We start from the raw sequence: 25,540 nt of genomic DNA on the forward strand, positions 1-25,540 counted from the left end.
TGGATACATGTATGTAAGCACCTTTGATTGCATGGTTAATATTACACTCTAAAAAGAACTGTATCTCTGAAAACAATTATATCAGTTAAAAAGCTATGGAATGCAATATTTAAAAAGAGATTCAATTCTTTTTCCCATGCTAAATTGACTTACAAATTAGGAAAGAATGGTGATATGGAAAAAATGGGAAAAAGCGGAGATATTGGCTTAGGAGAAATTGATAGATGATGATGATACATTTTTAAAATATACCGTGCTAAGAGCCAAATGTCATCTATCAAATGTAGCATAGAGGCAATATTTACAGGTACAACATTTGTTAACAATACTGTTTGAACAAACAGAATTTTCACTATCTTATCTAATCTCTATTACCTGAGATACTAGAATAACTGTTCACATTTTTTAAAAATAAAAAAAAATGCTATTCGTTTCTACAGATATTAGTCAGTCCATTTGATAAGCCCATTGTAAGAGAAAAGAATTAGAGGTTTCTATACTGTCTAGACCAGGGGTGTTAAACCTGATTTCACTGAGGGCCATATCAGGGTTGTGTTTGACCTTGTGAGCTCAATTTTCCCTGGCAGAGGCACCATGGGCCAGTCCTTTACTGTTTCCAGGGCGGCCCTGCGGGCCAGATCTAAGCACCATCCAGCCCGCAGGCCTTGAGTTTGACACCCCTGGTCTAGACAATGGGAAAGTGTCTTAACTTTTGTATTGGAGTGTCATTAAATAAAAATATTCACGACTCAAGATATACTGAGATCAAGAGGAATTAATTTAGGCCCATTAATTTTTAAAAAGTGAATTCTTAGATCCAAGGGAGACAAGGAAGAGGCTCATGTAAACCATGGAAAAAAGTACTTTAGAAGATGCTCCTGGCTGTCTCCACATGCATGTGCACTGCAGGCACTATCACTTTGCTTCATTATTTTCCAGTTTTTTAAAAGGATTTGCATGGTGCTATGTAATATATTATTTTGGCTTGCATGAAAAGGTATCTTCAAGTGATTTACCACAACTACAAGCAGTCTGCCAATAAAACAATGCACTTAGCAACTTAGTTCATTGTTACGATGGTGCTGAAAAAAGTTATTTATGATCAGTCTTTATACTGACGAGTATTGAAGCATCTCTGCAATTATGCAGTCGTGATTTATGGACTCGATAAAATGCATGTGTTTAAGATGATTGTAATGTAGCGTGGTCATATTATTGTTTTCCCAAAAGTTTCTGATTCATGTAATGAACGCAGCAATAGAAGGTTGTAAAATCGGTTTCAGTCACATGATGATTGATTTAACAACCTCACTGCTTAGTGATGGAGGTTCTGGTACCAATTGTGGACATAAGCTGAGGTCTATGTGAATTAGTAATGAACTGTCTTTCAAAGGAAACAGCTCAATCACAAGTCTGATATTCACCCTTTGGGTCACAGTTGAATTAATTGTCTTCCACAAGTCAATAATTTATGTTTTCTATAAATTCTTGAATTCTGAATGCATTTAAAATGGACTTTAAATCCGTTGTGCCATTTCTTCCAAGAATTGCTAAATGTCAATAAATTATGCATTCGTTTTCTGGATTTCTGAATTATTTTTACTACAAATACTGTACATGTGCATTCTAAGAGATAAGGATAGTTTTTCCACCCCAGTTGGCTAAGTTTGAGAACATTTTAAGTCATAAACTAATTTATCTTGCATTCTGAACTATGAAAAATGGTGCACATGAAATGTTTATGATCAAGCTGAGAGCCTGAGACAAAGACAATTGAATACAGATTGCATAATAAAAAGGAGGTAGCTATTAGCTTAAAGACATCATTTATAATTATCAGTGTGAGGAAATGTTTCTCAAGAAGATTCAGAGTGGGGAACACAACATTCCCAGATGCTACAATATAACTGATGTACAGTTTAGACCAACAACATGTATACAAAAATATCTTAGTAATTTACAGATTCTCAAGCAGTTCTGACAGCATAAGCCCTATCGGAATGAACAAAGTTTGGGGTATAGGATCACTAAGGATCAGAGCCTTATTAAGATGCATTTACTTGTCCAATTACCAAAACAGCAGGAGATCATTAAATTTTCTAGTTAGCAGACACAGCAATGTTAATTTCTTAATGTTGCCAAGGCTATTTTTTGGCATTTTGCTTCTACACTTTCTTCTAACAAAAATTCATAAAGTAAAAACTAAGCATGAGAAAACAGAGTAGAGGCATTTAAACAGAATACCCTTATCTTGGTGACAGTTATTTGTAGTGTTCAATATTCATGAGAGCATTGAGAAATGACCACCAGACAGGGAATCTTACCCTGTCTCAGGTAGTTCATAGTTAATCATGAGAATGTTTGGAAGTCACTAAAAAAAGGTGAATTTTTACTATCCTCAATGGAATTTGCAATGTAGTTAGATACAGAAGGATAGGGCTATGATATAAAAGGATAACTTAATGGAATATGTGGGAAAAAGCAGGAAAAAAAATCCATTATCTTTTTTCACACCTTCCCCACACAAACGGCAATCATTTTTATATCCAACTTCTAAGTTGGATTGTCGTCGTAGAATGCTGGTCTATCCTGTAATTCATCATTTTTATGTTCAGAAATACGATACATGTTACAACATAGCCTTTTGCTTCTTTCTATGTCCATCTCCTTCTACAGTACAGTTGGTATTCAACATACCAAATGAACACCTGCTCCCAACCAAGTCATTTTAATCCCTCACCTATATTTCATAGTCCTGCAATCATCCAGTTACAATCTGGTTCTAAATCAACCTAAATCCTTCTCTTGACTGGATGCACTGTATTCTCCTCAGTTAAATTGATTTTAACTGCTATTTTGAAACGGAAGGGTACGAAATAGATGCCTTTTCCTTATCCTTGTTTATTTAAGCTGCTATTGGATTTGACTAATTAAAGGGATTTTTAGAATCGTAATACTCTAAACAAAACAAACTGGTTTTGAATTATTAAGCAACATTTTAAATGCATTTGAATAACCTTAAGTAACTTAGGTGCCAACTGATCCTAAGCTACAGCTCAGATAAATAAACGTGAAAATACTGTAGAAGTCTTAACTTACTAAGGCCTCCAGATACAGTAAATAAAGAGCTTAAGTCTTCGGTATATAGTCTCCGAAATAAGTGGATTTCATTGCTTGCATTTAAAAGAGGGAATGCGGCACAGAAAAAGAAATACAAGGTTTAATTTTGATTACAAAAGAAACTTGCAGGTGCAGGCTGTTAAGACATGCCAATGCTCTTGTGAGATGTTAAGGGCCTCTTGTCTTGTGTTTCAAATGCCATGCCATTCAAAACCCATGCCATAACTCTTTTCAAGTAGTTATCAGAAATCTTGTCATTAAAGGATATCACTAGAAAAATCCAAAAGAAACAATCAAGTAATACCTTTAGAAGGAGAAACTAAAAGTTCATGAAGTAGTGAATAAGCTGCAGTTTTCAAAACCTTGTTCACTTTCTGTCTTTTCATTTGGTCCCAATAAAGATATTATATTGGTGAGTATTGGGCAACTATGGCAACTTTATGACCCGTGGACTTCAATTTCCAGAATTTCTAAGCCAACCCTGCTGACTCAGGAATTCTGGGAGTCCAATCTAATCTAATCAAATCAAAGTCCACAGGTCATACAGTCGCCATAATTGCCCACTCCTAATTTTGGCCTTTCTTTTGTACTTTGTCCTATATGTGTCAAGTGTAGCATCTGTTATGCTTGTCTGATTATTATATTTATTTATATAATTTGAAAGTAATCCCACAGAAAGGTTTCTTTCATTACATATGTCAATCTAAGTAATCCCATTCCATTTTTCAAATATATCCATCATCACTTGGAGATCTCCTTGAGATAGAGGCTAATTCCTAGGACCTCTCTACCAACTCCATGCAGGTGGCTGCTTCAGAGATCAGTCTGCTGTTTTGGTACTGACAAAATAAAGATGAATCCAAGAATTGTAGGAACCAAAGTTGATGTAGCAGCAACAGCTGTTTTGCAAATGCATTCTCGGTTGAGATGAATGGTTCCTCCTACCATGTTTGGTGAATGATTGACAGTTATTTGGTTATTACAGCCAGGTTAAAGTGCCATTCACCATCCTTGAGCTAAGAGAAAACATGTTATTCTCCTGGTGATCAATATTCCATTACAGATATAAGGTAGGAAAATGGCATTATTCTGATGTAAGATGAGTAAGGCTAAGTTAAGGTCAAGGATTGGTGGATGCCCTTGGGTTTGGTTCTCTCCATTCATCAGGATCTAGTGAGAAAGCATCCAAAACTATTGATAAAAATAATAATAAACTGCTACTAGTAGCAATCTGTTTGATTTGCATCCTTCCATGCTGCTTTGAACACGCAAGTTAATATTTGTCTTATGATAAATAGATTTGTTTGAGAGCCAATACAGACAGAATAACAGAAGGGACCTTGGAGGTCTTCTAGTCCAACCCCTTACCATTGCAGGCAAATGGTTGTCCAATCTCTTCTTAAAAATCTCCAATGTTGGAGGACCCACAATTTCTGAAGGCAAGGTTCCACTGATCAATTGTTCTCAAAGGTTAAATACAAGGGATATTATAGAATAATCTAATCAAAGAGCAAACTTTCGTTTTGACATTGAGAAGCTGGTTCTCACATTCAAATCTTGAAATAGTTATACAAGAATCCTCAGATTGGTTCTTAGCTATGGACAGACACATGCGGAGCCCTAAATACCAGAGCACAGATCTAGGAGCTGTACAAGTACAAGGTGGGAAATATTCGAAAAGAATATCTTGAAAATTAGTGAAGCTGAATTGTGGATCCTGAGATAAGACTGCTCAGTGCAGAAGCCGATTTATAGGATGTACTGTTGCATCTCTCTGAGATGGCCAGAGAGTCCTAAGCATGAACTATAATTGGGTAAAGGAATGGAAAAAGTATTCTAAACACATTTATTTACTTACATCTCTCCTGGGAAAAGTCCCTAGTAGCTTGAACTCCTCCCAAGGGTAACCCTTGGAAGCTACAAAATCAAAGACGACCTGCAGCTTGCTACTGGCCAGGAAACGCCGTTCAAAGAATTCTCCACTGGGTGTTCGGATACGTAGCTTACTAACTGATTCAGTGCTCTCCTGCTTGGGTTCAGGAGGCAATGACTGCTCTAAAGAGAGCCTTATAGCCTGAGGAAAGAAAGAAAGAAAGAAAAAGTCATGTAGAGATCAGTAGCTACTTCATTGTTAATTCTATTATTTTGTAAATAAGAATGGCATTATAAAAAAATAGGCTGACAAGAGTATGCTTTGATTATTTTTTTGCTCATAAGCCTGCCAGAGGCTAAATTGGATAATTTCTCCAAAATGGTGGATTTCTTTCATTTGCATTAAGCTCTCTAGGTTTCTGAGAGAAAGTTACCTCTTCTTGACTCAAATTTTGTAGCAATATCAAATTTCACACTTTCAGGTTTTTTAAAATTCTGTTCATTTTGAGGGCTGAAAAAGAATCTATGCTTTTACATATTAGCCATTCCATCTCTTAACAAGAGAAGGGCGTGAGTTGGCTCATTGACCAATTCTCCCTGTCTTTTACAGAGATTTAAACCTAGGAAATAAAATTTGAGATTATCATTTCCAACATTCTATAAATGGCTACTAGTTTTAAAAAAGCTTTCTAAATGATGATTGGCAGGCCTCACCCTCACCTTAACTGTCTTTATTTAAAATAGTTTATATTTCCACATTAAAATTTGCCTATGCAGTGATAGTAGAAGATTTTGCTTTGTTATGAATATTGCCCAGCACTGATACTTAAATGACACTACTAGATAAAACAATTTATGATACTGGTCATGAACACACAAAGAAAGTCTTAACCCTTTAAATATGCAAACACATATACAAAATGGACAGAGTTTTGCATGATCTTGACTGCCATCTTTACTTTGATTCATGATTGCCATAAGATAACTGGGAAAGATTCTTCTCTTTGCCTAGATAAAGTAGAGGGTAAACTCCTTTCTTTTTATTTATAAAAGTTCTTTTGTTTAAGTTCTTTTTTCTTTGTTAAAGAAAAAAATGTTCTCCAAGTATTAGGCTGTCTTCCTGTTTTTGAAGTCCATTTCCACACAACAGTTCTATAATTTACATCTCAATAACATATTCATCTTTATCCATTTCTTAATAACAGCTAAAAACAACTAATTAAAATAAATCCTTCTCTTATAACACATATTAAACCAATAATTTACTGCATAGCAATGATAGGTAATTTAATTGTTGGACAAAAGGACTTAGGAAATCTTGATTGAGTGAATAATTGCAAAGTGCCAAATTGCCCTTTAAAGCGTAAAAATCAAAACCATTAAATATTTAGACAGATATATTAATTTATTAAAATCCTGTAACCTTCTCAAATATTTTTTTTAAGAAGGGAGCAAAGTTCTCAACATCTAATTTCTCTATACATAAATTTGCTCCAAAATGGGTTACCTAGTTATGAAAATATATATCAATGAAATAACTTCAAGTCAAACTGTTCTCTTACTGCTTTCAAAACAAATGCATTTCTTTAAAATATTATGTGTTTTGAGAATGTTAATGAATTTTTGAATGCCCAATTTTTTCCAGATTCCTCTGGTGAGCTAGATTCTGACATATTCATTCTTAATAGCGGGATCTTTGAAATCAAGCAATGGATCTTTAAAAAGACTACATAACTTAGGCTTGATTGATCTTCAAATAAACTGGATTCAATTAATTTAAAATTGGGACATACTTAGATTTGAAAATGAAAAGTTAGTGTTATTAAGAACAATAAAAAATTAACAGGACAAACAAAAAAACAAGCAAAAAAGTGTACAAATCAGCATGCCCAAAAGCTATATGGACATACTATAGATTAGAACTTTTGTCTTTTCACCTCCATGTTTTTGATGTTTTTAAGCTCCAAAAATCACATCGTTCAAAGAAATACCTAAGAACAAGAACCCAGAGCAACTGTAGAAAATATACTCTGCAAAAGTTTTATATATATCATCTCAAATGGGTCAACAAACAACAAATAATGTACATCCGGTCTGGGAGGTTAATGTGTTGCTATGAGGCAGGCATCATTTGCATTACACACATTCAATAGTTGACATTAAGGAAGGAGAGAAAGGAGATGCAGGGCAAAAAAGCAAGAATAAAACTAAAATTGTTACAAGATGCAAGAATAAGAGGAGGGTTTGCCTTGCCTAGCTGGGAGTTGTATTACCAAGCAACAAATCTGATGTGGGTAAAGGAATGGATAACATTAAGAAACAATAGACTATTGACCTTAGAAGGGCATGACTTGCTGTTGGGTTGGCATGCCTTCCTTTGGTATAAGGGAACTAAAACACAAGGGTATTTTAGAAGACATTATATTCGAGAGGAATTGTTTGTGAACTGAGAGAAGATAAAAAGACAATATTGTTTAAAAATTCCATTATGGATATCTACTATTGAAGCTTTTTCTTATCCAATAATATATAAAAAGGAACAAGCAGTTAGATATGGTGAGATATTGAATGAAAAGGGTGAATTTAAATCTATGCAAGCATTGGAAGAACAAAGTGTAAAAATGAACTGGTTTTCATATTTGCAAATACAATCTAGATTTGATAAAGATTTCAAAACAGAAGGTATCTATGATAAGTTGACTGATTTAGATAAAAATTTGATGGGTACTGATGAATAGGTAATTAAAAAACTTTATGGGCACTTATTAGAATTTAAATTGGAGGAGGAACAAGTTAAAGAAACGATGATTGCTTGGGGGAAAATTTTTGGATATAGGATTGATTTAGAAAAATGGCAAAAACTGTGGTCTCAAAATTATAAAATGACAATGTCAACTGCATATAAAGAAAATCTGTATGTTTTTACAGGTGGCATCTACCACCAATGAGAATTGCGAGAATGTTTAAGAACAAATCGGATAAATGTTGGAAATGTCATCAGATACCTGGTTCATATTACCATATGTAGTGGACGCAAAGAAATATTGGACTAAAAATCACACATGGTTGGAAAAAATGATAAAACAACATATAGACTTTAAACCCAAGATTTTTTATTGGGGATAATACCGGAAATATACAAGAAAGGGTTGAAATATTTGATTGTAAATCTATTAACAGCGGCTAGGATTGTATTTGCTAAGAATTGGAAAAACGATAAAATACCTATGCAGGAGAAAGTTATTAAGAAAATTATGGACTGTGCTGAAATGAGTAAATTGACATTTGAAATTAGAGAACAAGAAAATAAACAATTTTATATGATATGGGATTTGTTTTATCAATGGTTGGATAAAAAAGTATGGTAATATAATAGACTAGATAATTTTGTGATAGAAATTTAATAGACTGATATAAAACATAATATAGACATATATAACCACTGGTTGAAAGTATAGCATAAATTTTAAGATAAAACTTGGAACATCTCGTATAAAATGATGGAATAAATAGTTTAGTCATGGATGATTAATAACTGATAAATATATAAGCATATGTTAGTTCGACAATGTGAAAACTGATATAAATTGTGAGTAAATGACTACAAAAGGATAGCACAAAAGATTTGCAACCAACTGATACACTGTATGCATATAAAATGGAAGATGTTTTTATGTTTTGTATGTGTATGTTTGTTTTTAAAAATAAAAATTCTTTTAAAAAAAGGAGCTATGTAAGGAACCCAGTTTCCAGAAAACAGCTTTCTGTTTGCTCATAAGTTCAGTCAATAAACAGGGAAGTTTTAATGGGAAATTGGTAGAGTAATCAGAAGAGGAAGCTTAAAGAGAAATGGGGAATGAGGGAATCATGGTGTGTACAATGTTTCTTTTCCCGGCTGAAGAAGATCCAAAATACATTTTCAAGTGCAATTTTGTTTTCTCGAAAAAGAGAGTTAAAGGGCTTAAAGCAAATGTTTCCACACCACAACACATCAGTGGAAATGAGAAATTCCTGGACAGGATAATGGACACACAGAAGAGCTAGAAAAGTGAATAAATAGATGGGGTGGGGTGTGTGAGGAGAACTTTGGCAAAGACAACAGCTCATGTGACCAAAAGAGGAAAAAGGATTAGGAGGCACCCACGGGTAATTATGATTCACCCTATAAAAGATGATCCACAATTACATGAGCAAACCTTGCTACAGAACACTAGGGAAAACATATAGTCCCTCCATGGACGTAAGCCAAGAACCTTCTTGAAAAGAAGTATCTAGTGATGGTGGGTGGTTCTCCACTGAATTGAATTGGGCAGCTACCTGAAATCCCAAATGATGTCAGGAGATGAAATTCTTGTAAGCCCTATCTATCCACCTCAGTAAATCTTGCTAATGAGAACCCCAAGAAAGCACACTTGGAAAAGGATCACCTTTAATTTAGGCAGCTGCCAAAGAACTTGACATAAGGCTTACAAAAGAGACCCACACCCACACCCTCAAAACCAACAAAAATGAGTTATTTGGATATGTTAGCAATAAAGCCAAAGAGGTTGTAGGTCCATTGAGAGAAAAAAAGTTGTGAATAGTTAATAGGTTAATGGTTGATCACAGAACACTTGCAGTAATTTTTGAGAGAAGACAAGCAAGATTCCAGAAACTTGGAAGTCAGAAAATATCATCCCTGCTTTCAAAAGTAGGGAGAAAGAGAATCTAAAAAAATTATAGACTTGCCAGCATGACATCTATAATGGACAATTTCAGACTTGTCATCAACAGAATGCAAAGTAACTTAAAAATGTTGAGCCTTAATTAGCTTCTCATAAATCTCTCTGTAGAGACCAAGTCTGAAATACTAGTAAAGGGATCAGGCTAGAAACCAAAAGACTGTGAGACGCAAATCCAGCTGGGTGACCATGGGCCAGTCACTCAAGACCAGCCACAGAGCTACAGAGACCAAGCAATGGCAAACCATTTCTGAAATTTTGTCAAGAAAACTACAGGCAGGTTCAAAAGAGATTCAAATAGATCACAGGAGCCATATCACAATGAATTTAAGAATGAATGTGCTAGAGTTTAGGCTTATTTGACTCCAAGATTCTATATACCAATTTTCTTCATGATACAATAAAGGCAACAAGATTCATTGTAAATCTTTCTTTCTGGATTTTCCTCCAATGTTATAAGTTTGACACTCTCAGTAGTCCAGGCAAAAATAACCACACATAAGCACTGGCTAGGGAGGCATAAATAAAGGCTTGAATCGATCTGAAAAATCGTATCTTATATTGTATATCATAATTTAATCTATATACAGTATTTATAATAGGGAGCCAATTTGATTAATGGTTAAGATGCCTATGAGGAAAATACTTAACAAGAGTATTGGGTATGTTTGCTGCCCCATGTTACATATAAAAAAAGATGAGAATAATAGTAATGTGATCCATCCATAAATTGTAACAAGCAGATCAGTTTGCAAGCTGCACGGAATTTAAGACAGATACCAGGTTATTAAAGAAACGGTCTATGTCTCAAGAATTAGACGAATTCACAGCAGACAGTTCAAGGTTAAAGCTGATGCTACCCATGAGACAAGGAGTAGCTGCCCTTGGAACATTAGGTTGCAGGAATTCAGGGCAGGATGCAAGAGCATTGTTTCTAACCAGGGAGAAGGTCTGGAGGATGATGTTATATAGCTCATGGCTTTATTTAATTAGGGGAATTAATGCCTTCGCCTTTCAAAGAGCTGTCCAGAACTTCACTGCTGAGCTACAGTATGTTTAGCTGATGGTGCATTCTGGGATTTGGCACTCTCCCAAGCTCAGCATCTAATCTTAACTTAGCAGACAACTGTCTTGCGTCTGAATCAATTCTGAAAAGGGACTGACAGCTACTGGTGATTCTCTTCAGCCTCAAATCAAGCCATAATAAACAGCATATTTGCGAGCCCTTGGATGAACATACTACAATTCAAAGGATCTAGCACTGGCTTGTTGCAAACAAATCATGTCATGGTCATCTTCTTTTCTTGAGTTACTAGCTTAGTTAGAACAGAAAAATGTCGTAAATCTGAGTGCATCTAAATGCAGCTCAAGAAAAGCCTTTGATAAACTTTCTCATGATATTCTCCTTAGCAAAATGGTAAAATAGAGGCTAGATGATAGTAATTAAACAGATTCACAATTAGCTGAATGTACATTGGTTCAGGCTAAATGTCAGGATAAATTTCCTGATTGTATGAAGTATCAGATGGGGAACATTATTGCCACATGAAGTGCTGAGTTCTTAACTGGAGAATTTCAAAGAGAGGCTGGATAGTCATTTGTCACAGAAATGCTCTAGTAGATATAACAGCATTGAACAAAAACTAGACCAGATGAAATTGAAAATAGTACATACACTTAAATATTTTATTATTTTTTCATTTACCTGCACATGGACTTCTTTTAATCTTTTATAAATGGATGAATGTTGTTATCCTTTTCTATTTTCTCTTCTGAGGCACCTGCTTTCTATCACTGTATTTTGACATTTACCAATACTGTATAACAAATGCAATAGTATTTACTGAACCCAAGCAATTATACCAGAAAAAACAAACAGCAGCTTAGCAAGATCTGCTTTTATTATGTAAAGAATAACTTCCCCTCCAAAGTAACTAGTCTCTAAAGCTTCAGTGCAAAATAGATGTTTACAATGGATATTCCATATCAGCGAACACACTTAAAGAACAATAAATGAATAGTAATATGAACAATTCTTGGATCTGCACTGCAGATATAAAAAGAGATGATTCATTATGTAGATAGATGAATGACCAGCTATTAAAAGAAGCTGAATGAAAGACCATCATATAAGCAAACTGTTGTATAGCAATAGACTATAGGTAATATGTATATATAAGGAGTGTTTGTACACAGTTTGTGAATGATGTTTTTGTTCTGATGTATAAATATATCTTTTTTCCCTGTTACAGCTATTTGCATTGAGAAGCAGTTCAATTACAGGTACAAATGTAGACTTACTTTGCAGTTTTCTATGAAAAAAAAACTCTCAAAGGATATTCTATCCAAATGCTGGTTAATAGCATAATTTTTGTTCCAACAAAATTATACAAGAGTAAAATTATCCTACGCCTATATTGACCTGAGGTGAGACTGACCCCAACGTTGTTAGCATTCTAGAAGATTAGGAAATCATGGGTTGCCATCAGATCTAAGGATCTGGTAATGGTGGTGACTAAATGACTATGTAGGAAAATAAATGAATTCTTCAGAAGACTGTGTTTGAATTGTTTTAAATGCTTTTATAAAATGTTTGAATGATTTCTGTGGTTACTTTGGTTATTCTTGTACTGTTTGGGGGCCTTTTTAATCTTATAAGCCTCCCAGGGTCATGACAGTCAGATGGGTAGGCATATAGTAATGTAAGTAAGCAAGTAAGTAAATAAGGACAGTAAGAGAAAGAGGATAATGAACAGAAATATTAAAATAGGGAGAAACTGAAAAAGTAAAAAAAAAGATATTCAAAACCTCTTCGGAAGAGAACATCTGAAATATGATTGTGGGTGATATTGATGAAAAAATTAGCTTGGATACTCGTTTCTCCTTTGCCACCATTCCCAGGGAATGGTGGGCAGGAATGATGAAACTTGCATGATGATGGAAGCAAAAAGACTTATGAACTTGTATGCAACATCACAATACAAGTTCAAAAAGATTCACATCATGATGTTACAATGTGCAGTTTATAACATCACACTTTATACCAGAAACCTATGTTTTCCTTCTGGTAGAAAACATCTGAAAACATTTTGTTTTCAACAAAAAACATTGGAATTACAGCGAGTAGCTTCTCCTTGTTTTACACCTTACACAGTTGTTATTCTACAGTTGAGTAAAAAATTAAACTCACTTACTTCACGCTCTTCCTCCTGTTCTTTTCTAATCTGTTCCAAGCGAAACTGCTCTGCAATTTCTCTTTCTTGTGCTTCCCTCTGCAGAACAAGTGATAAATTAAACAGAAACAGAACAGACAGAATTCAAACAGAATTTATCATTTCTATATTTGAATGGTTTACATCTCTTCACAGACACGATACCAATCATTCAGAAAAATATATTTCTTATATCTGATTCTCTCTATTGAAAATGATCTTTCTTTTAGACTCTAAAACTACAATATTCATACTCTTTAAAAAATAATGAACAATCTAATATTATTCCCGCCATGCTGGAAAATAACCATGAGCCTTATAGGCAAGCCCTGCCACTGAGAAAAGCATACATTTTTGGCATCCTTCAGTAAGTCAAACCAAGCATAATGGAAGTCAAAGCAGCATGATCAAAGCCATGGATGCTGCTATACAATTTGCCAGAGTGAATTCTTCAAAATCTCTCTCTTTATCTTTACTCTACCTGAGAGATAATACCCAATTAGGAAATCTTCTTAAATGTAGGATCTCACTTTGCACATACTAAATATTTCCTAAGAGAACTTGGTCTCCCAAACAACATATTTCATAGTTCTAATAGTCTGCATAATTTTAAGATCCTCCTCCCATGTTGCCACTGAAGTGGAATCATCTTTATTAATAATTTGTATTTGGAACTCTGTATTTTGATATGGTCTATGGGCTAATCAATAAACTAAACTATTAACTGAACTGGAATCATGTAACTTGCCTTATTTTTACTCCAAGCATTAATCCAACTATCATTAAATTTTTAATAATATTAGATATGCTTCTATCATTACTTTTACTTTATTTCTTCTATATGCACGTATTTTTGAGTTCTTTCCCTATTTGCATTATCGTGGCAGGACTGAACATTATTAGGTTGATTGAGAAAATCAACAGAGGGAGACAATTTTGGATATCATGGAAAGGTAGTAAAGAATTGATTTATTTCTTACTATTGTATTTTTCTAGAGTTAAAGTGAAACTAACATTCATATCAAAGGTGATATCAAAGTAAGTATTTTCTGAGAATTTGGGGGATACGTAAGATACATACCATGATAGATTGAAAGCAGCAGAAGGTTACAGTCTTGTTTTTATTAAAAGAATAATATGGTTCTTTTTCTAGTAACGCTATAATGATTAGTTGAGAAAAGTAGTGCCAAAAGCAATTGCAGCGAAGCAATTTTCATCACTGAAACAGATTCTGTCCAGAAGAATATTATGAGAATACACAATATTATGAGAGTTCTCCAAAAGGAAAACCATGTTTCTCAGAATGCCAATGTGCTGGACACTTTACCTCATCGTCACAAGTGTAAGAGGGCATTGGTGGCTCTTTGAGAAGGGTTAGGAAAGGGACCAAACCCTGGGGTACAAGTATTAACCCTGGTGATAAAACATGATCTGATTTGGATTAATAATTAGCAAATCTATTTCTTAAGATTAGTCTTAAACATTGCATGTTTTGTAATGACAGACACATACTTTTGCTCTGTCAGCTTCCAGAGAGATTCGGTAAGCTTCATCCTGTTCCCTCTTCACATTTTCTCGGGCCTCGCGTTCATCCTGGGAAAGGAAAAAGATAAGTAGATAAAAAAACTAGCTTGGTATTTCAAAATCAGTATTCACCCAGGTACAGGTAGCTGTTTTGGAATACCTACCTGTCCTTTGTTTACAGTATACTAACATTTGGGGAACACAGGTTGGAAGAAAGGAACTGGATAGTCAGTAAAGTGTAAGAAATTATTTTTCTGGATATTTGATGCAGGTTTTAAAAGGATACATTAGTTTATTTCATATTAAGGAATTTCTCTACCTTGATTTTGACACAACTACAACGGTCTCCAATCTTTTACTTTGGTATTAACTAGTACACTTTTTTGATGTAAACAAAATTGGTTATCACCAAATCTTAGAGATGGAATCTGGAAGTTCCCAACTAACTCCTACTAAGTGAACCGTATCTATACTGAACTTGAATATCCCCGATGGACTGTCAGCCATTGTTTACCTCAAATAAAGAGAATCGATTACCCCAACGAGAAGAATGGCCAATAATGCTGCTTCCTCCCAATCTCCTTTGGCTGTTGATAATTTGTCATTGCTGCTATTTTCTTTCCTGGTAAATGCATTGCCCTGCTACAATAATACCATAGCATGCTCTGGCTCCCAGAATCACTTAGCAGATGAACAGCATATACTGTTGTAAATAAATACAGTAACATCTTTAACCATAAAACAAGGTGCAGCTATCTGGAATGCACACTGATCCCAAAGCATAGTCTGAGAAAAGCATCAGAGAGGAGAAAGGTTGGATGGTCCTAAGAATCATATATGTATATCCATTCCAATACCCTGTTTAAAAATAATGTTACATGAGGCACTGGAGATAAATGTAGTGATCCTTGGAAGGTCAGTATACCCGCAGCTTTGCCTTCGGTAACTCTCTGCCCAAAAGAGAGTGGCTGCCAAGATAAACACTGGTGCTTTAAGACTGAACTCTAAGAAAAGTTGTCTAGTGTGATCATACAAAATTAAAACACTTGCACATGCATACATACAACAAAATCATAAAATAAATCAATAAAAAGAGAATAATATGTGTAAGTGAAAATACTTTTTTTTCTTAACTCTGGAACATAAATTCTGTACAGTAGGTGCCAAATAAGTCATTTTAGGGATAATATTCCAGATGGAGAGACTGACAATTCAGGAGGTCTTTACTATAGTTATCGGCCCAAGTTTAATTAGGGTAAGGCAATCAAACTCAGCCATCATTAAAACAAAACTTCTAATTCAATCAACCAAGATCTGCTTCATTATCTATTTACTGGCTTAAAGGAATGAGACAAAAGAGTTTTTTTTCTTTTGAAAACATTTGGATTTCATGCAGTATTTAACAAGTATTCCTATTAATTACTGCACATGGTTTGGCTTTGTACTAAATTTTTGTTGCTATGCCCATTGATTTTTTAAAAAAAGTTGATTTTATTTTTATTCTCACCGGAAATATTTTATTATTCACCTTCTAAGTCCCACTGAGAACCAGTAATATGAAATTGGAAACTTGGGGAAATTAAGACAAACCTCTGCTCAGCTTTCAAACAAAAATATCTTGTTTTAAATATGCATCCAGAACTCTGAACTCAATGAGGAAAAATAAATAAACATTTGAACTAAGTGAGGAGTAAAAAGTTTAAGGGGAGGGGGAACACATTTAGAGGCATTGGAGCTCTAAATTTATCCCAACTGGAGATAATATTGACAGATGATTTTCTTTTTCAGGCCAACAATTCAACATTTCAGGAGTTCCTCTAGATTTAATTCTTCCATTTTTGGCATTATTCTTTAGTAAAACAGATCCAAAGGGGATGTCAGGAATGTAAAAATATATTATGCATGACTGCCTTGCTATAGCACAAAGATGTGAAATGACACCGCTGAACTCAATTTTAAGTTAACAGTTTCTTACTCAGAGGTACTTTCTCATTAAGTTCATTGTTAGATAACTGAACATTTATTCAAGTCAGAATTATCTATCTAAAATATTTGTATAATTTTTTTAAAGGTATGTTTTAATTAAGGTTAGCATTGCACTGCAGCGCAAGCAATTTACAGTGCAAGACTTCATCATTATACAACAAGATTACAGACAAAATGGTGATACTCTTTTGTACATGCAAAAATAAATATTTGCATACCACATGAACAAGCTTTCCTTCCAAAGTCCCTTAGTCCCTTGGAGCTTTAGTAAAGGACATATCTCTTCCACTGAGTCTTTACAGTAACAGAGTAAAGCCACCTCTAGTAAAGTTATGCAGCAGTTCTTTGCTTTTTTCCTTTTTATCGTCTTTAGATGCCATATAGATGGTATTAATCCACTACAAGTTTCATCACTTTTGCTGTATAATTGAGCCATTTTTAAAAAATATATTTTCAGTAGAGCTTAAAAACATTGGTAAATCAGTGCATAGCAACAGTCTCTCTTTTTAAGATACAGGAGCAAGTTGTGAAGTATTCAAAAATTGGCTTTTTATGGTGGTTATCCTTTCATTTCAAGCAAGCCATAGGCACCTGAGATGTAGTGACCTGTACATGGGAAGAGTTATTTGCTGTGATCCTACCAGTGCTTTGGAACTCCCAATTGAGGATAAAGCAGTTGACTACTTCATGCATTTTACCATCATCTGAAGACGCTTATTATAGCTACCATTTAACCTTCCAATTTCCTAATGTGATTTCAAATTACACCATCTCTTGGTTTGTGAATAGATTTTCCTTCTTGTCTTTTGCTTCAGTTATTTTTTAGAGGCTGAAAATACTGAGTACAATGCTAACTACCTTAATTTGGGTAAAAATGGGAAGATGTGATGCAGTAATATGGATTACAACAAAGAAAACAAGGAAGCGTCCACGCCGGAAGAGGAGATGAGGTAAATGAGCGGGAATTTTAAACAGACTATGGGGGGGAAAACTCCTCTCCCTTCAATCTTTCTAATTTACGCTCACTGGCTTACAAAATGGATGAAATTCATCTCTTAAATAGATGGAATTCTGATTTTCATAACTCAGCTGTTCCTTGTTTTACTGAAATCTGGCTTAATCCACAAATTCATAGGGACAACACCATATATGGGGACAACACCAGGATTTCAGACATTTAGATCAGACAGAATTGAAGAGACATCAGGTAAAACAAAGGATGAAGGATTATGTTTATATATCAACAACAGCTGGTCTCAGGATATAACTATAATATATAAGTTTTGTGATGAAAACTTACAGTCTTTACACATCAACTGCAAGCCATTTTACTCTCCACGTGAGTTCTCCTCATTTCTCCTAATAGCTGTGTATGTTCCTCCATAAGCCTGTGTAAACAAGGCATTATGAACTCTTGCTGGAGTTTTGCTTGCTCAAATTATGGAGGCTGAAGCCAAACACCCAGGTTCCCTTCCCATCATTTTAGGAGATTTCAATCAAGCAAATTTAAGGAAAGAGCTCCCAAAATATTTCCAGCATGTAAATTGTTGCACCAGAGGCAAAAATACTTTAGACCACTGGTACACAACAGTAAAAGTTGCTTATAGGTCTTTACCACGAGCAGCTGTGGGACACTCTGACCACTGCATGATTCACCTTGTACCTACCTACAGACAAAGACTTAAAACCATTAAACCAACAATTAAATCAGTGATGGTCGAATGAGGCAAAGCTGAAACTCCAGGCCTGTCTTGATTGCACTGATTGGAATGTTTTTGAAGATGCCTCTGCAGACATAGATGAACTCACAGATACTGTAACATCATATGTTAGCTTCTGCGAAGACTTATGTGTACCAACAAGGAACCTGCAAATATATAGTAACAATAAACCTTGGTCCACAGCTAAACTTAAGCAGCTATGTCGTTCCAAAGAGGAAGCCTACAGAAAAGGTGACAGAATGCTATACAACCAGGCCAGAAACATATTAACAAGAGAGATCAGAGCAGCAAAAAGAAGCTACTCTGAAAAGTTAAAGAATCAATTCTCAACAAATGAACCAGCAAACATGTGGAAAACTCTTAAAAACATCACTGGCTTTAACCTCCTTCCCAGGCAGAAGGAAATCAACAACTAGCAGATGACCTGAATGTGTTTTACTGCAGGTTTGAAAAGAAACTACAGCCACCTATCTCCACAACCCACATCTCAAACACACCAACAACAGCCAAGCCTCCTACAACTGGCCCCAATCCATTGGGCTCACAACCTCTGGTAATCACAAGAAAAGAAGTGCAAGATCTATTTCACAGACAAAAGCCAGGAAAAGCACCAGGACCAGACAAGATAACTCCTTCTTGCTTAAAAGTCTGTGCTGACCAATTGGCCCCCATCTTTACCCGAATCTTCAACAGATCACTAGAGATGTGCTATGTTCCTTCCTGCTTCAAACGTTCTGCCATCATCCCAGTGCCAAAGAAGCCCTCCATCAAGGAACTGAATGACTACAGACCAATTGCTCTAACATCTGTAGTTATGAAAATCTTTGAAAGGCTTGTGCTGTCCCACTTGAAGACCATCACAGATCCACTGTTAAATCCCATGCAGTTTGCATACCGAGTAAACAGATCGACAGATGATGCTTTTAACATGGCTCTGCATTACATCCTACAACACCTTGAATCTCCAAATACCTACGCAAAGGTCCTCTTTGTAGACTTCAGTTCAGCATTCAATACCATCATTCCAGACACTCTTCTAAGTAAATTAAACCAACTAGCAGTACCTGAACACACTTGCAAGTGGATCATAAGCTTCCTAACAGACAAGAAGCAGCAGGTAAAGCTAGGCAGAATCACATCCGATACCTGTACAATCAGCACAGGGGCCCCCCAAGGCTGTGTGCAATCTCCTCTTCTCCCTATATACCAATGACTGCATCTCAAACAATCCATCTGTTAAAATACTGAAGTTTGCTGATGACACAACAGTGATTGGTCTCATTCGAGACAACAATGAATCTGCATACAGACACGAGGTTATACAACTTGCCTGGTGTAACCGGAACAATCTGGAACTGAACACACTCAAAACCGTAGAAATAGTGGCAGACTTTAGAAGAAACCCTCCTATACTACTACCTCTTACAATACTAGACAACACAATATCAACAGTAGAGACCTTCGAATTTCTAGGTTTACTATATCACATGACCTAAAATGGACACCTAACATCAAAAACATCATCAAAAAAGCACAACAAAGAATGTTCTTTCTGCGCCAACTCAGAAAGCTCAAACTGCCCAAGGAGCTGCTGATACAGTTCTACAGAGCAATTATTGAGTCTATCATCTGCACCTCTATAACTGTCTGGTTTGGTTCTATAACCCAACAGGACAGACACAGACTTCAGAGGATAATTAGGACTGCAGAAAAAAACGCTACCCACCTGCCTTCAATTGAGGACTGCACGAGTCAAAGAGGCTGTGAAAATATTTACAGACCTCTCACATTCCAGACATAAACTCCATCCCTCAAAACGACGCTATAGAGCACTGCACACCAGAACAACTGGACACAAGAACAGTTTTTTCCCCAAACACCATCACTCTGCTAAACAAATAATTCCCTCAATACTGTTCAACTACTTACAAAGTGTACACTACTATTACTGTTAATCTTCTCACCACTCCTTCTCACCCATCCCTTCTCACTTGACTGTTTCCTAGTATGATTTGATTGCTGATTGTACCCTATGACTAACATTAAGTGTTGTACGTTTTGATTCTTGATTCTTAATGAATGTACCTTTTCTTTATGTATACTGAGAGTATTTACACCAAGACAAATTCCTTGTGTGTCCAATCACACTTGGCCAATAAAGTATTCTATTCTGTTCTGTTCTGTTCTGTTCTATTCTAAAAGAGAAAACTTTTCAAAACTGAGAAGATTACTAAAAAGGATGATAAATGAGAAACAGGATCAAATCAACATTTCAGGATTACTAAAATCTACAACAATAAAAGATAAGAAGAGAATATACAGGTCCTCCTCAACATATGACCACAATTGAGTCCAAACTTTCTGTTGTTAAGTGAGAATTTGTTAAGTGAGAATTTGTTAAGTGAATTTTGTCCCTTTTTACGACTCTTGCCACAGTTGTTAAGTGAATCACTGTAGTTAATAAGTTAGTAATCTGGTTGTTAAGTGAATCTGGCTTCCCCATTGACTTTGCTTGTCAGAAGATTGCAAAAAGTGATCGTATGATCCCAGGATGCTGCAATGGTCATAAGTATGAACCATTTTACAAGCACCTGAATTTTCATCACATGACCATAGGGATGCTGCAAAGGTTGTAACTGGGAAAAATGGTCATAAGCCTTACTGTAACTTTGAATGGCCACTAAATGAACTGTTGTAAGTCGAGGACTACCTGTATTTCCAAGTCAGAAAAGATGATATCCAGCATAATATGTACTCTCACAAACACTACTGAAGGAGAAAAAGAAGATTTCTTTACGAAAAAGGAAGTCTTGTTGCTCAGATAAGGAGAATATATGTTTGTATGAACAATACAAATTTACACGCAAAACAGATTTTAGAAGAATCTTATAATTTTTGAGACAAAGTGGATGGGAAAAAGTTTATGTATACAGTATATTTATGTGTGTACCATATGACATAAACATAGAATAAAATCTTAGTTTATGGCAGCAGACCCCAAAAGCCCTACAAAAAAACTATCTAAAGCTTTTTTCTAAGCGGTAGACAATGTGGAGGTAGACAAGTCTCCAATGGGGGATCATTTGAGAGGGCCAAACTCCACTACTAAAAATCAATGCTTCCAGGCTTTGGCCCTTGATCTTCCAAAATGGAGGACACAACCAGCTGGTTCTCCTGGAATGATCAAAGGATTCAGACTGACTCTATTAGAGAGATGGGGTACTGATGACAACAGTGACCAATCCATAAAAGGCTCTATAGATTTAAACCAGCATTTTAATATAAGCCATTAAAGCCCTGTTTTTTTTAATCAGAGAGACATTTTCTCTTTAGAATAGTTATGTAGCTATTCTGTAAGAATAATATGGATTCTATATGCAATGGCATAATCCATAGAACAGGTTGAGATAACCCAACAGCATTTGAATTTGAATTAATTTTAATTCTATATAGAAATGCTATTCTTAGTTTTTCTTTTTGGATTGAGAAAGATTATACTACCAGAAAAGAAAAAGTAAGCTGAGTTTCAGGAATATCATATGTGCGTATATAATTGTCTTTCTGTAGGTTCAATTTTAAAACAAATTCAGCATATTCTAACCAACTAAATACGGCAAATATGAAAACAATTATTTTGTCCATATGTTGACATTAACCAGATTACACATTCCATAAAGTAGGGGAGGACTTATTGAATGTTGTTGGACAGCAACCTCCATCATTCATCATCACTGTCATTTTAACTAGGACTGATGGGCGCTGTAGTTCAGCAATATTTGGAGAGCTATATATTGCCCATTTCTACCATAAGACAAAGCACATTTTGAAATATATATTTTGTGTTTCCCAAAGGATAAGAATGTTTCTACATAGCCACACCTGAAGTTAAACATAGGGCCTGATGTTAATAAAGAATACATTAAAAAAGACACCCAGTTTGTCTAAACAAAATGCCATCATAGTAAATATTAATTTGATCCTCTAAGATAACAATCTTGTACACATTCTAAATATATAAAGTATATATCTTATAGAAGAATCTAATAAAATTGCATGAATAAAACACATAACTTCTGATTTTTATACTTAATTATTCCAAAATTTAATTTGAAAACTTTTCAGAATTCTATATTTTTTAATTGTCACAACCTATTTCGTTCCAAAATGGTTACCTTCTCTCTGTTGATTAACATGATATAGTTTTTGTGAGGTATGTCAATATAATTTACAACTCTCTTTCAGCAGTGGTGGCTCAGTGGTTAGAATGTAGTACTGCAAGGATAACTCACTGCTCACTCCGGGACTTCGATTCTGTGCAGCTCAAGGTTGACTCAGCCTTCCATCCTTCCGAGGTCAGATTGTTGTTGGGGGCAATATGCTGACTCTGTAAACCACTTGGAGAGGGCTATAAAGCACTGTGAAGCAGTATATGAGTCTTAAATGCCATTGCTATTTCTTGATGTTATGGTTAATTTTGAACTTTGTACTAGTATATGTTAATGTTAACTGTAACCAGAATACTGGATGTCTGAAATATTCTCTGGGAAATTCTGGGAAATTCAGAAGACGAGGATACCTACTACTTGATATGGATAAAATATATCTATATCAATTTTTTATTAGCATATGTGTCTCTAAATAAAATAAATAAAATAAAATATATAGCAACAGCATAGAATTAAAAAAAACTCTTCCAGGTTATGAGCACAGAACTTTAATCACTTTCATATTAGAGTTTCTATTTATCTATAGATTTAATGTGTGTGTGTGTGTGTGTGTGTAAGTATTGGAGATTCAATCTTGAAATAGGTAATATAATGCTCTCCAAATATTTCAACAATAAATTCCATACACCCTGATACACTTAAGGAAACTGATTAATAATATCCTATATGCTTTATCCAATAATATATAATAATGATAGAAAACAGTATTAATAATCCTTAAATATTTTTGTTGCTGTTGTGGAGATTGAATGATATAGAAATCACATTAAAATCACAAAAATGATTTTACTCATTGAAATGATTTGTGATAAAGCTTTGACTACAATTAGATGGACACATACAGGTAGACAGAAGTGGCAACTGTATTTTCACTATAACTAGTTTCAGTTATTAAATTCTACTTACATATTCTATCGTATTAATTGGCTCACCAGATAATGTGTATGACTTTGAATTACTAAATGCAGACCTATGCGCGAATTATATGACAATTTTCACAAATGTCACTATGCTGAAAGGAGAGACTGCATAGAGAGACTGCCTCACTTCAAAAATGGTATCCTTTGAGCATTATGCCTAAGCAAAGTGAATTCTATAGTAACAGTCATACATTGGTGTTTCACAAATGATTCAAATTGACATTTTTAATTTTCTAAATAAGAACCTTTCCCTAGAGCTAGAATTGTAGATGAGCAGATAAACTGGACTTTTAAAGAAGCAGCTGCTCTATGAAAGTTGTTTGGTTTAAGATCAAAACTGAAATATAATCTGGATTTAATTCATATATGTACAAATATGGACGAGTAGTTTCAACAGTGAATAAATCTGAACATCTCAAAATAAAGGCCCTTACCACTGTTACTTTTCACAACTTAATGATCAATGATTATCAGGATTTTCAACCAAAAGAATCAAATATTAACCGAGGGGAGTTATAGTGAATACAAATTTTCAGCAAGGTCTTGCAAACCAAGTTTTTTTCCAAGGAATGCAGGATATTTTTCATGAAACTTGTCCTAAAGCCATAATGGTCAAATGTTGCATAACAAGAAAAATAAACACTGTTAGACCTTCCGTTAATTAACTTAAAAATGAGAACAAGTCAAGCCAGCTGTGTAACAGTCAATGCTTTTACAGTAATAAATTTTGACAGTAAAAAAAAAAGAATGCATTATCTAGGTATCGCCAAATGGGTACTGGCAGTACATAGGAACTCCACCCTGTATAAGCTTGTCAAAAAGTGTTACTGTAATCCATTGAGAAGTCTCCTCCTCGGGCAAAGAAGAAAAAAAAATGCAAAGGGAGGCTCAAAGCAGGTGTGTTGAATTGTTATACTATTATTTAATCAAGGATCTCTTCTCATTAGTTTTGTATTTGACAAATTCATGCTTTGTTCTTGCCCATCATGTGATGCTAGAGTCATCAATCAACAGTCTCATTAAAAGCCAAATGTAAACAATGAGGTTGTGGAAATGTGTTCTTAACACTGTATGCTCCTCAGTCACAAAAGGCATAATACATGACTGCCATTTCTCTTGGCACTCTCTGCTAGATTTTACCCAGATGAGTAAGAGAAGAGAACATTAAAACTGGCTTCTCTAAGGATATAAACAGTCATTGCCTCTAGCTAAATATCCTCTCAAGGACCTAACTCCTCAGGAAAACATTGTCAAAGTATTAGGAGGTCTCCAAACTTGGCAACTTTAAGACTTGTGGACTTCAACTCCCAGAATTCTGGGAGATGAAGTCCACAAGTCTTAAAGTTGCCAGATTGGAGACCCCCGTATTAAACAAATGAAGTCCACAACCATTCTGCCTAAATGATGGCTATCTTGGGAAGATATTAAAAGAAATCATAAAAAAGATTTGTTTTGTTTGGTATCTTTATAACAATACAGTAGTAAATAGCATTGATTATTATTGCCAGCCTAATCTTACCTCTTTTTTCTAAAAAAACCCTTTCTTATATTTTAGGAAAGCTATACACAAAATGCCATAACGATTTAGTGGATTCCAAATTCAAAAACTATACTCAAAAAATGACTGTCAATGGTTCTTCAACATACTGAAGTGAGATATCAAGTGAGTCACTGAAAATTTTGGTTCCATTCTTCAGTATGAATTGGCTAAAGAGATTGTGGGAATATTTATCAAATTTGCTGAATCACAAAACTAAGTGGAATAGTTAATGTCCCAGAAAAAGAAATAAAATTATAAATGATCTTGAAAGATTAGAGAATTGTAATGAATGAAACTTAATACAGACAAGTGTAAAGTTCTTTATTTAGGAAGCTAGAAAATGAAGATATTAGATAGGGAATATCTGGCTTGATAACAATTTGTATCTAAAGTTTCATGGAATAGTAATTGACTGAAAAATGAATATTAATCAGCAATGTGATACAATTACAGATACCACAAAAGCAATAAGCTGCATCAATACAAACATGATTTCCAAATTACAGCAAGTATTAAATCCATTTATGCAGCAATACTGAGTTTGTGTCCAGTTCTGGTAACCACTATTTAGAAGTAACCACTTTAGAGAAAGACAGACAATAAGGAAGATTAGAGGACTAAAAACAATGTCCTATGAAGATCAAAGAAGCTGTGGACATTTAGCTTTGAAAAGAGAAGATGAAGGAGGATATGACAGC

General features: G+C 34.8%; 1 protein-coding gene across 1 annotated transcript in view; it reads right to left on the minus strand.

Moving 5' to 3' along the window:
- Window positions 1-25,540, minus strand: part of FAF1 (Fas associated factor 1) — a 199,073-nt gene that overhangs the window by 8,826 nt on the left and 164,707 nt on the right. The window contains exons 16-18 of the mRNA XM_026707060.2: window positions 14,438-14,518; window positions 12,908-12,985; window positions 4,979-5,194 (exon numbers count right to left, since the gene is read on the minus strand). Of these exons, the coding sequence (XP_026562845.1) occupies window positions 4,979-5,194; window positions 12,908-12,985; window positions 14,438-14,518 (375 nt within the window). The remainder of the gene's footprint in view (window positions 1-4,978; window positions 5,195-12,907; window positions 12,986-14,437; window positions 14,519-25,540) is intronic.

The sequence above is a fragment of the Pseudonaja textilis genome, chromosome 3 (assembly GCF_049901715.1).
Source record: "Pseudonaja textilis isolate UNSWEBS1 chromosome 3, rPseTex1.2, whole genome shotgun sequence".
Taxonomy (NCBI): Eukaryota; Metazoa; Chordata; class Lepidosauria; order Squamata; family Elapidae; genus Pseudonaja; species Pseudonaja textilis.